The sequence below is a fragment of the Diplodia corticola genome, assembly GCF_001883845.1.
Source record: "Diplodia corticola strain CBS 112549 chromosome Unknown scaffold17, whole genome shotgun sequence".
In the NCBI taxonomy this organism is placed as follows: domain Eukaryota; kingdom Fungi; phylum Ascomycota; class Dothideomycetes; order Botryosphaeriales; family Botryosphaeriaceae; genus Diplodia; species Diplodia corticola.
The window spans coordinates 443,536-459,665 of record NW_017971496.1 but is presented as its reverse complement, the minus strand read 5'-3'; the positions used below and the strand labels follow the sequence as shown (position 1 = coordinate 459,665).

The 16,130-nt window shown below is 62.1% G+C and overlaps 4 protein-coding genes across 4 annotated transcripts; 2 read left to right on the top strand and 2 right to left on the bottom strand.

Moving 5' to 3' along the window:
* Positions 1-370: 370 nt before the first annotated feature.
* Positions 371-1,948, top strand: BKCO1_17000140 (glycosyltransferase family 2 protein; the record flags this gene model as incomplete). Its single annotated transcript, XM_020271605.1, has 4 exons — positions 371-432; positions 487-1,359; positions 1,440-1,740; positions 1,826-1,948. 4 exons carry the CDS (start codon positions 371-373, stop codon positions 1,946-1,948), a joined length of 1,359 nt encoding a protein of 452 aa, XP_020131660.1.
* A 4,526-nt stretch (positions 1,949-6,474) lies between these two features.
* BKCO1_17000139 (4-hydroxy-2-oxoglutarate mitochondrial) lies at positions 6,475-6,922 on the bottom strand (the record flags this gene model as incomplete). The annotated part of the gene is made up of 1 exon (XM_020271603.1): positions 6,475-6,922. A coding segment is annotated over one exon (448 nt), but the record flags the coding sequence as incomplete, so codon positions are not given.
* Positions 6,923-10,553: 3,631 nt separating this feature from the next.
* BKCO1_17000138 (amidohydrolase family protein) lies at positions 10,554-11,932 on the top strand (the record flags this gene model as incomplete). Its single annotated transcript, XM_020271602.1, has 2 exons — positions 10,554-11,271; positions 11,502-11,932. The coding sequence occupies 2 exons, from the start codon at positions 10,554-10,556 to the stop codon at positions 11,930-11,932; spliced, it is 1,149 nt and encodes a 382-aa protein (XP_020131747.1).
* A 188-nt stretch (positions 11,933-12,120) lies between these two features.
* Positions 12,121-13,186, bottom strand: BKCO1_17000137 (short-chain dehydrogenase; the record flags this gene model as incomplete). Its single annotated transcript, XM_020271601.1, has 3 exons — positions 12,121-12,171; positions 12,248-12,656; positions 12,819-13,186. The coding sequence occupies 3 exons, from the start codon at positions 13,184-13,186 to the stop codon at positions 12,121-12,123; spliced, it is 828 nt and encodes a 275-aa protein (XP_020131742.1).
* Positions 13,187-16,130: the final 2,944 nt, after the last annotated feature.

Sequence of the window (16,130 nt, the reverse complement as noted above, 5' to 3'; positions counted from 1 at the left end):
GCGATGGCTGCCCGCCGCACCCTCGCCTAGGCGGCGCGCGTTGACGACAATGCCCCCCTGCAGCGTGTGGGTGCGGAAATATGTCGATCGACTAAAGATGGATGGGTAAAGCGCGCCTGCAGGAAGTTACAGAACTGCTCAGTGGCCTGGTGGGCCCGGGATGCACAAGGACTTATTCTTTGACGACATGCTGCTGCGCTATTCAAACCCCCATCAACGGCGTACTTATTACCAGTCATATTCCACTCTGGATGTGGCTGCACTATTTAGTCCCTCCCCTCCCCGAGTGAAGCGCCGCCTGACAAGCGCATCGACGCGAGCAGTCCCGTCGTCTCCCCTACACTCGTTGCGTCCCTCGTTTGGCGTTGCAATGGAGGCTCTCTGGTCCTTTGTCGACCAGCATTGGTGGCTGACCGTCTTCGCCCTGACCTTGTAAGAAGCATCCCGCGCCTTCACATGCCGCAGTCCCCGCTGACCGTCCCCGAGCCTGCTCAAGGGCGCCCGCACCGTCGTGAACGCCATTGCTTTCTACGCGCTGTACAGCCCCACGCCCATTCCCGAGAAGCCCACGTACACGGCCGACGATGTCACCGTCATCCTGCCCTCCATCGACGGCGATGGCGAGGAGCTGCGGGAGACGGTCGGTTCCATCCTGCGCTGCGCGCCTGCAGAAATCATTTTGGTGACGATCGACGCCAACGTCAACCGGGCCAATAAGATGATAGACGCCATGGGCGGCGCCGCGCAGAAGACGATCCGAGTTATGAGCGTCGCCCAGGCAAACAAGCGCCGCCAGATGTGCGCTGCCATTCCGCAGGTCAAGACCAAGATCATCATCTTCGCCGACGACGACGTGACCTGGGGCAGCAGCCTGCTGCCCTGGATCCTGGCCCCCTTCGAGCACCCCAACATCGGCGGCGTCGGCACCAACCAGAAGATCAAGAGGAACCCCAACTTCCGCTATCTCTCCAAGGAGTACCTGTGGCAGTTTCTCGGGGAAATGTACATTCGGCGCCGCAATTTCGATATCACGGCCTGCACCCAGATGGACGGGGGTCTCCCCTGCCTGTCCGGCCGCACCGTCGCCTACCGCGCGCGCATCCTGCAGAACGGCGATTTCACCCACGGTTTCCAGAACGAGAAGTGGAACGGCTGCACGCTGAACGCCGACGACGACAACTTCATCACCCGCTGGATGGTCTCGCACGGCTTCGACACCACCGTCCAGTACCACCCCGAGGCCGAGGTCCAGACGACGCTCGAGTGCAACCCGCGGTACCTGCGCCAGTGCCTGCGCTGGGTCCGGAGCAACTGGCGCAGCAACCTGACAACCATGTTCGTCGAGCGCCACACCTGGACGTAAGAGATCCCTTCCCGAACGGGGCGCCGCTGCCCGACGCCGTTTGAAGCGTGTGCACCTGCTGACCTGACCGCCGCAGACGCCAGCCGTGGAGCACCTACGCCGTGCAGCAGACGACGCTGACGGCCTGGGCCCTGCCGTACGACCTGACGCTGTTCTACACCTTGTACCGCGCCAGCCTCAGCGAGGGCTTCGACTACAACACCTGCCTGGCCGCCGCCCTCGCCCTCGCCGCCTGGACTATCTTCAGCAAATGCACTAAGTTGATGCCCCACTTCGTGCGGCACCCCGAGGACACGATCCTGCTGCTGCCCGTCGTCGTCGTGTTCGGCTACGTCCACGGCCTGATCAAGTTCTGGGGCTTGGTCACGCTCAATGCTGTAAGTCGTGCATGCCGCTGCCGCCGCCGCGAACCGTGTACCCCGCACACCCGCCGCGCCCTTAGCTAACACACGGCCTTTGCAGACCACCTGGGGCAGCAGACCCGCCGCAGACACCGACGACGCCATCCGAATGGAGCGACCCAAAACGCAAGCAGGCTTTGCGTATTCGGACAACGAAAAGTTATTACCGCATCTTCCAAAATAGACACCCATACGCTTTTTGTTCGAGTTGCTTTGCTTGGTGGTCTTTCCTGTCTGAATAATGCCGCGCTCGTGCCCGCTTCCGGAAAAGGGGAGGGGGGCGTGAGATCTAATCTTGCATGGCTGGCTAGGGTTTGTTGATGATGCGTCGCACAGCGATCGTGGCACATCGGAAGAGGTGTGCCATTGGTTTTTTTTTCGTCTTTCTTCTTCCTTGTTCATCTTTCCTCCCTCTTTTTTTTTTCTTCTTCTTCGTTCTTGTTTTTTTCCAAAATGCACGGCAGAGGCGCCGATGGCTGCGCACTTGATTTTTTTTTCTTGCTCAAGGAAAAAGAAATATGGACGGGAGGCTGGCTTGCATTCACATTGTCTTGGGCCATTTGTCGCGCTGCACTGCGAAAGGGGGGGGTTCGGACTTTTTTTTTTCTTCCCTTCCTCTTCGCCTGCGTCTGGTTTCCTCTTGCATTTTGCGCCTTTCATTTTTTTTTAAACCGTGTTTGCCGATATCCCAGGATGGCGTAGAGGGCACCAGCAGCTTGCATCATGTCCAGAGAGAGACTCGATCTCACGATTTGTGTGTATAATACACTTTTCTCATGGGCGGGTTAAAAAAGAAGACCAATATAGTCAGCAGTAATGCTATGCATATCTCTCACGACGATGGCTAGTCGACCTTGGGGCGGCGCGTGGTGGTGAAACGCGACGATAAAGGAGACGTTCTGCCCATTGGTGAATGGCAGTTGGCGGCGCGTCCGGCGCCATGCAGACGAAAAAAAAGAGGCCCCAGTTCCGCACCAAGACGGAGCGTCGCGCTCGACACTACCGCCACGGCTATACAGCGCCCGAAATCTGCCGGCTGGCGTCCCCATCACCCCCGGCGGGCTGCTCAGGGAAAACGGGCTCAGGGCCCCATATTGCGAAAAGTAGCGGACGTCATGGGCCTCAAAGTGTCCGGATCAGCGCTCTGGAACCCACTCCACACGGCTCCAATGGGCATGCCGAGAGGCGTCCAGTGCCGAAAAGAGAGGCGCGACATGCCCTGCAGACCGTACGGGGAAAGGGCTCGCCCGCAGCGCCGGGTCGGCTTGAAGAAAAGGCTGCGTTGTTCCCGCGAAGGCGCAGCCAGGGAAACAGAAAAAGCGCCATGTCACATTTCTTGTAGATGCATGCGGGAAAGGTTTAGGCGAGAGATCAGAACCGCAGATTCCCTTTCGTCAGCATGTGCCGGGCCCTGAAGAATAGGCGCATACGGGCGAAGTGCGACCTGCGTCCACGCCGTGCGTCGCGCGTCGCGTGCGGCCCAGTCACGGCAGCTCGAGCGAGAAGGAACCCTACCCGCCACGGTACCCGTAAGGTTTTCCCATGCCCCAACCGGCCGCATCGCCGGGCGCGGGTGGAGAAAGGTTGGAAGGGTCTCTGCACGGCACAGGTGTCAACAGCCGCGGCGCGCCTTGGCCGAGCAGGTCCTCCTCGTTCATGCCAGCCGGGTTGCCAGGTGCCAGCCATCTGTGCTGCGCGGCGGCAGGGTGGTGCTCGCGACCGCCGACCGCATCGAGCGACCGGCTGGCCCAGGGACCCTTGGCGGGCCAGCCAGCTCCATCGCGATCATCCAGATTGCCTTGCTCCCGGAGTGCAGGCCGGCCGCACGCAACTCGCGGCTGCCCGGCCAAGCCTGCGACACCCGCAATCGCCGGGGCGATGCAAGCCTGCCCGCCCGGCAACAGCCGTCAAGCGTCCCGGCTGTCGCTCGCCCGTCCAGGGATCGCAGCACGGGCTGTGACGGGCTGTGACTTGAGCGCAGCGGGAGCAGCAGCCGGCCAGCAGGGTCTGGCTCTCCGGGTCGCGGCGTGTGTGGGCGCGAAGGAGCGACGCAGACCTGGCGACCCACCCGCGCGCGCGCGCGCTGCGGCCGGCTGTCATCATCCAGCAGCCAGCGTGTGCGCGCTGCTCGGTGCAGGTGTACGGTGGCTAGCGGCGGCGGCGGCAGCAGCGCGGACGGACTGATGGCGGCGGGCACGGGCGTGGCACAGAGAGTTTATATGCCGCCGCCCGGGTCCGGGGTGGTTTGCGCGGTTGCGGCCTAGGTACCTCGGTCTCCCTGTCGGGCGGTTGTTCCCGCATTGCTCACAGCAAAAAAGCAAAAAGCACATCGCATGACGGGCGAGGCACGCGTCTGATGGAAAACGCCTGCTGCCACGAGGGGGACGGGAGGGCGCGCGTTGCTTCTTCTCCGGTTTGCTTTTGCCGCACCCACGCGCGCAGCGATCGTCCCACGGCGGGCTCTCGAGGGCTCGAGGCCCTCAGGCATGCTGTGGCGCGGCGCGCGGTGGGGCACAGTCGCGCGGCGCAACCGTTGACAAGAGAGAGCGTGCGCGGAGTGGCAGGCGGGCAGGTCTACGCTGCCCTGGTCGGCGAGCCGTCCCTCGTCGACTCTTCGTTTCGTCCGTCAGTGCGGTGCGGCGTGAGTGCAGACCATGGATGATCCCGCAACGACGCCGTCGGTCGCTCCGCGCTTCCCGTCCTTCATGGTCCTGCTCGCGCGAGGGTCTGTTGACGAAGAAATTTCCCTGCTGTGGCTCGGCCCTGGGGGCGCTGCGCGAATCGCGGCGCGCGCAACAGCTATCGTCATCGTCAGCACGCCCCAGTCTGCTCCGAACCGGCGCGTTGTTGTTGGCACCCTGCCCAGCAGGAGCTGCTGGCCTTGGGCCGGCGCAGACTGACCGGCGGCGGGCGGGCCCATCAGCCCATGGCCCAGCCGGGGGGGTGAGAGGGGGGGCTTTGGTCACTACTGACAGCAGACCCTCTCCGCTTCGCGTCGACAACACGCCTGCTAGCGGTAGCCACATTGCGCAACTGGTGGGCGGCGCTTTGTCCGCCGCCCACGCCCATGCCCACGCCCACACAGACTGCCGCTTGGCCGCCGCCAGCCGTGCGGTGCTGGGACGAAATGAGACGGCGGCGTTACTCTCGGACGCGCGCCTCTAGCGGGCGCAGCTAGCTCCCCTACAGGCCCATCGCCTCCGCAATCCAACCTCCGCTAACGCTCGACCGGCGGCGAACCCACTCTCACGACGAGCGCGCTGTTTGCTGGCCGTCCATCAGCGGAGCTCGCAGCACATCGCGTGTGTCAAGGTGCGGCCAGACAAGCGATCCGTGGAGCTGCGCCTGCGCTGGAGCGAGTGGGAACGCGTGCCGGCCGCAGCATTCAGGTACATCCAGCCCTGCCCTTGGGAAAATCGCCGCACTATTGAAACCGTTGCGCGTAAACACTGCCCTCAATCTCATCATCATCAAGCATCGTCATCCCCGTGCCGTCGCGACTCAAGCCGCCCACCGCGCTCGGGCCCCGATTCCGCATCGCGCTTTGGCTCGCTCTCTAACAGCTGGACCCTCTCTCGCTGCTCGATCATCCACGTCCCCCCCTCCCCTTCGCTCGCGACCTCTGTGCTCCCGCGCGCTGGCTGCGGGAACTTCCCAAGCTTCGCACACCGCTGGGCTCGTGCTGTGCCCGGCTCCCGCTCCGGCGACACACGGACGGACGGTCCCCCCTCCTGCCTTTGCTCCTCCTCGTCCGTCTCCGTGGCTCCTCCTCGCGTCGAGCTTTGCGCGCGACGCGACAGGGCCAGCGGTTGACTCGCGCGTCCCGGCCATACCAAGGCCAGACGCAACGATTGCGCGCGATTCGGGCGATGCGGGGATTTGACGTGGGTGATCCGCCGCGGCCCATGCCACGGCCGGAAGCAGGACGTCTGTCCAAGGCTGCGCCGCGGAAGCTGCTGCTTGTGACCGTCTGGCATGGCAGTGCAACAGGTGCTATCGGCCTGCTAGTGCTGGCGCGCGCCATCTTCCTGGATCAGCAGCCACAGCCGCGACATTTATGAGAGTGACAGGTCTTCTTTGGAGGAGAGGTCCCCTACACCCCAGCGCCAAGCGCGCCGGGCTGCTCTGACTTGCATCGCGTGCTAGCAACCCTATGGTCAATGGCCCATCGGGATCGGAGGGTGTTCGCAGCCATGAGGCTCACGCGCATGTGCTTGACGCGGCTGTAGACAAGCCACCGCGCCCCCAGAAATCTCCGCCGCACATGTTCGGCAGGCTGACGCCTGCGCTGCCCGTCCAGATTCGCCACCAGCGAGTAAGGCGCAGAGCCGCAAGCTAATGCGAGTGTCATCTAAGCCGAGCTGCGTGATCAGCCGGCGGGAGGAAAAAGGAAAACAAGGCACATCGCGACCAAGCGGACCGCTTACCCCCGGGGCCAGACCATAGTCCCGTAGATGATACGCCAATATATGGCCCGGGCGAGGACGATATGGCCGTCCACCTGCCGTGGTCAGCAGGCAGCTTAGCATCTGGCTGAGCTCGAATCCGCCCGCTCACCGGCTTAGGCGCGCACTAGCACTCATTCTTCATGTCGTCCAACGGAGGATTTCATTTTCGTCATGGTGTTGACACCGCCCCTGCCGGCCGCACTTTCGCTGCCCGCGGGGTGGTGTGGTGCACGAATGGGGAATCTGCTACTACAGGGACTCGTCACAGCGTCCTCTCAACGGCCTCCAATCCATCAAGCGCATCCTTCCACTTCGCCAACTCGGCGTCGCCCAAAAACCGCCCTGCAGCGAGACCCTGCCGCCATCGCTGTCGCCGAAGCCTCGAAGCCTCGAATTGCGTTCCTTGACGCCGATGCCGCCCGATTTGCCCACCATCTTCTCGCCTGCCGGCCGCCTTCTGCTGCAGCTTCCGCGGCTCGTCCAACGCCCCCCCAGCGCGTTCTTCTCGAACAGGCCGGAAGATGCGAACCACCGTCTTGGTGAACACGGACGCCAGCCCGTCGATGGCACCCGCGCGGTTGAGCGTCAGCACCGGCAGTAGCACCTGGCCCAGACCCGTGAAGGTGTGGTCGACGCCGGGTGACGAGGCGACGAGGCCGAGGCCATCGAGATTGCCGTGGGACAGCTTTGCAGCCGACGATCTCAGGGTGCTGTGCCAGTTTGGTCATCCTGTCCAGGGCGATGGCGATATTGTTGGACACGCCGGGATAGTGGTGCCTTGCAACCAAAAGGGCGAATTAGCAGAGGTACCGAAAAAGACGCACAAGACATTTTTCTTCACGGAACCAATGGGCCTCGATCGTGCATTAGGGCTGCATGTGCTTTCTTCCGCCGGGACCTGCAGCATGCAAGCTGTCGAGTGTGGGTGGAGAGGTGCGTGAGGCCGCCTTGTCCCATCCGGACCGACATGATGGACTTGCAGAAGCAGCAAGCCAAAGACCAGGGGCGAAGTCGTCTCCCATCCCACCCGGATGGATGCCTCCAGTTCCCCGTGGACGTTCACTGGGTCGTTTATTTCCCCAACACGAAGTGCCCGGCTCCCAGGGTCCTGTTGCTGCAGGAACAAGCATTGGCGTGCAGATACATTGCAGAACATGGTCCGGAGGGGAGAGATCCGCCCGGGCAGATCAGCATCTTCACGTCAAAAACGTCCCGAACCGTGTGCTTTTTTCGAACTTCTGGCCCATCTCCCCAAACCACACGGCGGGACGGGGGAGGGGACCTCACGTCTCCACTCTTTCCCTCCAACCTTCCTTCCTGTTTCGTCTCCGTATCTTCTGGTAGATAATGCTTCCGAGGAGAAGGAGAAGGAGAAAAACAAAGAGAAAAAAAATGATCACTCACACAAGCATAGGGACGAGACTCCGATCAGCGACGGCCTCGGCCTCGAACCACGCAAACGTTGCCACAGCCCGCGAACACGGCGCTGGCGAAACAGCCAGGCGCGAGCACCACGCCCCACCGGGCGCCGGGCATCGTGGACCGCACGCGCACAGCTGGTCGACATTCTGGGTGGCGGGTCGCCGGCCTGGGTCAACCCGGCGCGCACTCGCCCGACATGTCGGACGTCGAAGCGCTCCTCCTTTGTTGGTGACGTGTGCACGGCCTTCGCCCGGTCAACCCGAGGATGACGACGAGCGGGCGCGGATGCCGGGCGCGGGCCAGGTACGACGTAGACGGGGTGGGGGAGGAGGGGCGACGGCGGCGTCGTAGTTTGGCGGCGGGTTTGGAGGCGAAGAAGGTAGGGACCTGTGTTTTTGCGTCGTGGTGTGGTTCGCGCACACACACACACCACCCCCTCCGTTAGCGTATGTCTTGCAGCGGTATTTTTGAATGCGGGGCTCCCGCAATCGTTTTCTTTTTTAGCGACACTGCTTCGTTGACAGGCTTCTCCAACAAAGGATGGAGGGGAGATGGTCTCGGGCTTCCAGGAGCATCCGAACGCGTGTTTGTGATGTCGCGTGCTCGACTTGGCATGTATGTGCTTACATACTTACACGCACGTAGATGCCCTTGGGAGGAGGAGAGGCAACCATGATGATGGGCAGCAGAGCGCGTTCTATCGGCCTACATCTAGTGCGAGAGAAATAACAAAAAAAAAGACAAAAATCTGAATTTTATGCGCCAGAGGGTGGTCAAATCCAAAGGACGAAGCAAGCAAGCAATGGCAAGCAAAAAGCCAGAGGTTGAAGAGACCAAAGAGATCTACCCCGCGCCCAGCTTGCCCTGATGCCCCCTCCCCTCCCCCACCGCGATGGTTATTTAATGTATGTACCACCACCAAAACCAACGCCGGCACCGGTTTGGCCGTTCCCTTGCTTGCTTGCTTGCCGGGCGCTTCAGTTTGTCGCCATTCCTCACGACAAATCTTGGTCTTGCACTCGGCCACTCAAGGCAAGTTAGCCGCCGCGCCACCGCCCCCCGGCCGCCCCCCCCGCCGCGACCATGATTCTCGGCGCGAAGCGCACGGCGGCCGTCGGCATTCGCACCCGCCATTATTCACAAGGGAAAAAGGGACGGGGGAAATAATGCGAATACGAGGGGGAGGGGAGGGGGAAAAGCTTGTCCCCCCAGACGCAGCAGCTTCGGTGCAAGTCAGCAGCGAGGATGTTTTTAGCGAGGGGAAATAGGCCGAAAGACGACGACAACGACAACGACAACAACAACAACAACAACAACAACAACGAGCCGGGCGCGGCGGGCGGGGCGGGCGTGTGCGGCGAGGAGCGGCGGCGGCGGCGGCGGCGGCGGAGGCCGAAGGAGGAGGGCTGGGGGGGAAACAAGAGCGCAAGCGGGGCGGGTGCCGTGATCACAGGGCGGGTTCGGCATGTGGCTAGGCCGGGTCAAGGTCGTGGTCGGCGGTCGGTTTGTTACTCCACTCTTTTGTCTTTGCCATAGGTCTTTCTTTCGGCGTGGGCGGCGTTAGGGCTGCTGCAACCACGAAGAAGGGTCGGAAGGCCGGGCGGCCGTTGAGGATTTTTTTATTTTTTTTTGATTGACGAGGGAGGAATGTTTGGGCTAGTGTTGGCAACGAGTATGGAGACTAGTCGGATGTGCTGCCAGCCTACCACCGCATAATGCCGAGGAACGGGAGAAGGCGAAAAGAGGATCGGGGGGGGATGGGGTTTGCTGCGTTTCCCACCCTCGGTTTCGGCCCCCAGGCGGCCATGTCAAATGGATGGAGTCGGAGGCGGTTAGATTGAGCGATTGGGGGACGGCGGCGACGGCGGGCATGACTTGCGTTAGTGTCCAGGGCTAGCACACACAGGCGCTCATTCCCTTTCGCTTACCCGTCTAGGCAGCAGGTCGTCTCGATGTGGCGCTTCGATTTGCCCACCCCCGGTGCAGATTGGCGAGTCGTGCAGACAAGAGCAGTCCAAGGAGTTGGCTCCGGCCGCGTTATATCCGATGGCAACGATGGCGCTTCTTGGTGTCTGGGCTGGGAGCGAGTGGTTTTGTTTTTGTGTGGGTTTTGGGCTTCGGCTTCGGTGCTGAGCCCCGCTTTCGCGGTTTTGTGGGACCATCTTCCGCCGCCTGTCCTTCCGCCGTGCCTCGTCGTCTGCCTCTTCTTTTCTGCCCACTCTTTCGGCTCTCAGGCATCCTGCCACGCTGCCCGCTCTGACCCCGTCGCCCTACGTCATCTGGTCTTTTGCCCATTGGCTCGCTTCGTGCTGCCAGAGGGAAGCCTTTTCCGGGCCCCGTTCTGACACGAAGCCGGAGGTCCAGAACAACCCAGCATGATCGCTTGACGTCTTGCGTTGCAGTAATCGTTACGGCATCCGTCGGGGCAGCCAAACCGCGACCGCCAAGACTTGGGCCTTCGGCCTTCGCTTGCCGGACTCTTCCACCCTGACCGTTGCCAACCCCGACGACTCGCCTCCTCTTGGCTCTCGCCAATGCCGCTGTCTGCGCCTTGGCTGGCAGCGAAGCTCGCTCTAACATTGCCCCGGATTTTCCTCCCCAGCATTTTTGCTGTACCACGTGTGATTGTCCAGCTCCTGTCCTTTTTTCCCCATTTAGCCTATCTCATCTCCATGTTCCCCAAGCCCGTCTTCTCCGCACACGGACCAATCTCGAAACTCACTTTCTACTTCTCCATCTCAACCCTCTACGTGAACACCTACACCCACACCCAACAGCGCCTCAATCAATCCTTTAGAATCGAAAGAAAAAAAAGAAGAAGGAGAAGAGAGAAAACCCCCCCGCTCGTCCAATCAATCAATCAATCAATTGACCAACCGCCAAACCAACCAACCAACCCCAATCCCCCACCCCGCAACCATGCCCCCACCACCCCGCATCCTCGACTCCCACATCCACCTCTGGCCGCACTCGTCCACCAACCCAGCCGGCCACGCCTGGATGGCCCCCGACGGGCCCCTAACGCGCCAATTCTCCCTCTCCGACTACCTCGCCGCGTCCTCTTCCTCCACCACCTCCTCCACCCCCGCTCCCTCCCGCGTCCTCGGCGCCGTCTACATCGAAACCGACCGCACCCTCACTCCGTCCCCCTCGATCCTCACCCGCGCCGCCCAACCCCTCGCCGAGCTCCGCTGGCTCCGCCGCCTCGTCACCGGCTCGCCGCTCCCCGGCGAAGGCTTCGCCGGCGCCGGCGGCGACGGCGACGGCGCGTCGCTGCTGTGGGGCGTCGTGCCGTGGTTGCCGGTGGACGGGACGGTGGGCGAGATGCGCGAGTACGTGCGGGCGGCGGAGGAGGCGGCGGGGCCGGAGGCGTGGGCGAGGGTCGTCGGGTGGAGGTTTTTGCTGCAGGGGAGGAGGGACGAGGGGGCGTTGGGGGAGGTGTTGGGGGGGGAGGGGTGGGTGGAGGGGGTGAGGGAGGTGTTGGTGCGTGGGGGGAAGGGCGGGAAGGGGTGGTGTTTTGATGTCGGGGTGGATGCGGGGGGGGCGGGGGCGTGGCAGGTGGAGAGGGGGGTGGAGGCGTGTGAGAGGGTGAATGAGGGGGTGGGGGAGGGGGAGGAGGGGGTGCGGTTCGTGTTGAGTGAGTGGGCGCTTTTTCTTTTTGTGGTTTTGGTTTTGCGGTTTTTTTTTTTTGGAGGGTGGGGGGAGTTGCGGCGGCGGCGGCTTGGGCGAGACAAGTCCTGTCATCTTTCTTTTTTTTCTCCGATTGGCTCTCCATCCCTCCCTCCCTCCCCTATCTGTGTTTCCTTCATCGTAGAGATGCCGGTGCATCGTCAGAACCACGCTGACCCAAAACCTCGACCACAACAGACCACCTCTGCAAGCCCGACATGCAACAACACCCCACCACCCCCGCGCAACTCGACGCCTTCGCCCGCTGGGCCGCCGCCATCCGCCGCGCCGGACGCTCGCCCCACACGTACATGAAGCTCTCGGGCGCCTTCTCCGAGATGGGCCCCGACTCGGCCTCGCTGTGGACGGATCCCGAGCGCGTGCTCGCGCGCATGCGGCCCTGGCTCGACGTCCTCTTCGACGCCTTCCCGCCCGAGCGCATCATGTTCGGCAGCGACTGGCCCGTGTGCAACGTGCAGGGCGGCGGGGACTCGGCGTGGAGGTGCTGGGTGAATGCCGTCGAGCGCATCCTGGACGCGTACGGCTTGACCGAGGAGCAGCGGGATCGCGTCTGGTACGGGACGGCCGTTGAGGCGTATCGGTTGACTCCGCCGGGGGAGAAGGCGTGAGGTGGGGGGTGGGGGTTTTTGGTGTGCTCTTCGATCGTTATGTTCCCTCAATGCAGTGTGATTGGTGGGGCTAAGGTTTATGTTTCTGGAATTCGGCATCACGGGGCAGATTTGGCATTGCTCTACGATTATAGACGGTGGTACTGGATCGGATTTGTTATTCCCTTTTTCTACAACGTATATACGCGCTACTGAAGATTCACAAACAACCCTCCATCCACAAGCAACTGCGCGCCATTCTGCATCCCAGCACATCAGCAACGCAATCTCAAAGAAGAAGAAGAAAAGAAAAGGGGGGGGCGCTCCACCACTCACCACATAACGACTCAAATCGCTCGCCAAAAACACAGCCGGGCCCGCCAAATCGGCGGGCTCGCCCGTCCTCCCCAGCGGGATCCGGCCCTCCATGTACCGCCGCTTCTCGGGGTCGGCCAGGTCCTCGTCGTTGAGCTGGGTGCGGATGGTCCCCGGCAGCAGCGCGTTGCAGCGGATGCCGTGGGGCCCCAGCGCGCAGGCGCACGACTGCATCAGGCTGAGCACGCCGGCTTTCGTCGGCGTGTAGTGCGCCTGGCGGCCGCCGCCGACGAGCGCGGAGATGGACGAGACGCCGATGATGGAGCCGCCGTGGCCCTGGGATGCCATCTGCCGCGCCGCGGCTTGCGTGGCGTGGAAGGCGCCGCCGAGGTTGGTGTTGAGCGTGAAGTTCCAGTGTTCGGTGTCGAGGCTGGTGGATTTTGTTAGGTGTGTGTGCGTCATGGGCGGACGATATTGGGGAGGGAGGGGGACGACAGCAGCAGTCTTCTGCACGAGGACCAAACCATCACCACCTGCACCCCCGGTGACACAAAAAAAAAAAGAAAAAGGGACGACTCGAGCAGGTACTCACTCCAAGAAATCAGCAAACCGACACACGCCGGCATTGCTGACGAACACGTCCAACCGGCCAAACTCATCCACCGTCCGCTCGACCAGCCGCCGGGCCGTCTCGGGCTTGGAAATGTCTCCAGGCACGGCGATGAGGCGGCGGCGGTCGTTGCCGTTGCCGCTGCCGGCGCCGGTGACGGTCGCCGCCGCCGCCGCCTCCGCCTCCTTCTGCATCTCCTCAAACTGCCGCGCCGACGCGTCGTCGCCGAGGTGGTTGACGGCGACGTGGGCGCCCTGGCGCAGGTACTCGAGCGCGATGGCGCGGCCGATGCCCGTCACGCCCCCCGTGATGGCGGCAACCTTGTCGGCGAGGAGTCGGGTCTGTGCCATTGTTGTCTATGGGTATCTTGCGCGCGGGGGACGGGGACGGCTGCGGGTGTTTGGCGTGCGTGCCTTTCGATTATTCTGTTTCTTTTTTCTTTCTTTTTTTTGGAGCGGGGATGATGACGTGGGGTCGGGCGCGGGCGCGGACGCGTGTGTGTGGGGTCCGGGGAAGGGAGCTAGAGATGAAAAAAAATAAATTCTATCAAACCAAAGCGAGGCGTTCAGGGAAAGAGAGAGATGAAAGAAGGCGTGTGATCGCTTCGTGTATCTCCTATGCAAGATGTCTCATCGAAAAGCCAAAAAGAAAAAGAAAAAAAAAAGGTCGGCCATCTCGCGTGTTTACAAGCTCCCCTCCCCCTCCCCCTCCCTCGCCAGGTGCTGTCCCGGCCGGGCGGGGCGGGGTAGCTATCTGCTCCACGGGGTCCCAAGCTCCCTTCCCCTTCCAAAATCCTTACTGGCCCGTTGCAACGGCAGCTCCGCGAGAAAAGGGTCCGTTCGAGCTTAAAGTACCGCGCCAAAGTTGGGACGCCCCGGCCCGCCCTGACTTCACGGCGGCTCTCGGGGTAGTGTGCAGCGAACGAAAGCCGCAGCCTACTCCGTACCTACCGCTCGGTCGGCCATTGCCAACGCCCCGGTTGCCGACAACACGAGACCGGCAACGGAAGGCTAGCCAGGCGGAGCAAGCGGCAGCGAGTGAGACATTGCAGTTGTACGGAGTAGGCCAAAGGCGAAGGGCGCCGGAGCATGCTCCGCTGCTTTATCGCTATAGGTACCTGCAATGGCGAGGCATCGAATAGAGCAAGCGAAGGGGCGGGTAGATTAAAATGACGACAACACACAGCAACGGCGCGCGGCGAAAGACGGGCCGGCCAACGAGCGAGGGGCCAGAACCTGAAGGAGAAAGACGACCCGCACAGAAGTAGAAGGTTAAACGACGACGTGGATATGCGCATGGGATGCGGCCGCCAAAACGGCCAAAACGTGCAGTCGTGCAGTCGAAGACCGCATACATATGCAGCTTTTTCCTTTCTTTTTCTCTTCACCGCGTGCGCGGTCGGCCGTGCGGCCCGGAGCGGCGGCTAAGCAGTCCATAACCGTGGCTTTGTTGTCGTTTTGCTTTTTGGGGTTTGCTTTTCCCGCTGCCGCTTCCCGCTCACATCATCGGCTGGCGAAAGCCGGGTTTTCGGATGTTCACAGTACACACGACTGGTGTCTGCGCCCATCGCTTTCTGCTTTCCTTTCTTCCCCACACTCCCTTTTCTTCACTGCACCGCATAGGTAGTGCCGTGCCCCGGATGCACGGGTTGCGTGTTGCAGCAGCAGAAGCAGCAGCAGAAGCACGTCCGTGCAGGAAGGGAAGGGGTTGCTTTGCTGCGGGCCTGCCCAGCCGGCATGTAGGCAGGAATGGAAGCGCGTGCAGATCGCGCGGGCAAAAAAGCACGGCAGATGGGCCCATGGCTGACGTCTTCTCTTCCCTCCCAGTTTTCCTCTCCCTCTCCTTGCCGGCTCGATTTCTGGCGTGATGTGAGAAGGATGAATCCGACGAGGCGGATCAGGCGGGCGTCGTCGTATGCTCTGCTCCGTGGCTGAGTGGCTTTGGGAATTGGGATTGGCAAGGGCTGGCTGGCTGGCTGGCTGGCTGGCTGGCTGGCTGGCTGGCGAGGCGCGGGCTGCTGTACCTCGTGCGCCCCAATTCTTTGCACTTGTCGTGTATCAAGTCGTGCTTGCTGGCGCAGCTGTTGACAGATGAGGTATGTGCTTGATTCAGCCATGCCATACGTGCTCGGCCTATTCCAGCACATGAAGCCCTTTTTCTATCACATTTTCTGTGTTGTTGGGCTTGCAGAAAAGGAACAAGCCCTATTTTCTTTCGTACGTGCATAATGGCCGGGACCGCGCTTCCGCTGCGCTGCACATGCACGGCGCTTCGTTTCGTTTCGTCTCGTCTCGCTTTTTGCCTTGCTGCATGCACATCATCGTCGTGTGCCAGAAACCCAGGCAGGGGTCGGTGGTGCCGAAAGGAAAAAAAAAAAAAAAACTCGTTGAATTTTTTTCCTTCGACGACGAATCGTCGATGCCAATTGCCCTTTTTAATGTTTTTGTGGCCAATTGGCGCTGCCACGGGTCCAATGCTGACGCAACGTTCATCGTGGCCATGCGGCTCCGAGGCAAAACGGCAAGAAAAAGAGGGCGCTCGGCGTCATCAGAGAGGTCGCGGTTCCCTTCCGGATTGACACGGTTGGCGGTGACGCACGCCTGCATGTGAAGTGGATTCGGTGTTTCCCTGAGACAGTGCCTCTTGCTGACGGCAAGACGCGAGCAGATCGCGGCGGCGGCAAACGAACAAGGCCGGGGCGCGAGTTGTGGGCTGGACCGCGGCCGGCTGGGGACGAGCGAGCGGAGGCTGGGGGCGAAAACACAGCGATTCCAGCGACTCCAGCGACTCCACGGTACCTAACCGGGCGGCGGGGTGACGAGATTGGCCGGGCGTGCATATGCAGCGTGCAGCAGGGTCAAGTCGAGGCGAGGCGGAATCGACTGGCTCATTCTCGGGGCGACAGGCGAAAAGCAGTGGGGAAAAAAATGGGTGGGCTGGAGGGCGAGGGTGCGGTGCCAAAGGGCTCCAAGGCACGGAAAGGACTAGACCGCGCCGGAAGCTCAGGGACCCTGCAGCAGCTCGGCGGCCGGGGGCGAGTGTCGTGTGCGTGCGTGCGCCGCATGCGAGCTGTGTGCCATGGGAGCGTGCCGCCTGCACGCACGACGATGCCCGCCGATGCGATCTCACTGTGAAGCCCACGAGCCGGCCAGCCACAGCCCCGATGATGCCATGCTTCTGCTCCCCCTCGATCCCCGCGCCTGCGTCTGCCCCGATGCAAGTTTATTTATACTGCTTACCGGTCAGCGCGCCCTGCTCCGCGATAACGTGCCGCCAGTGGCTCCCCAGTGCCTC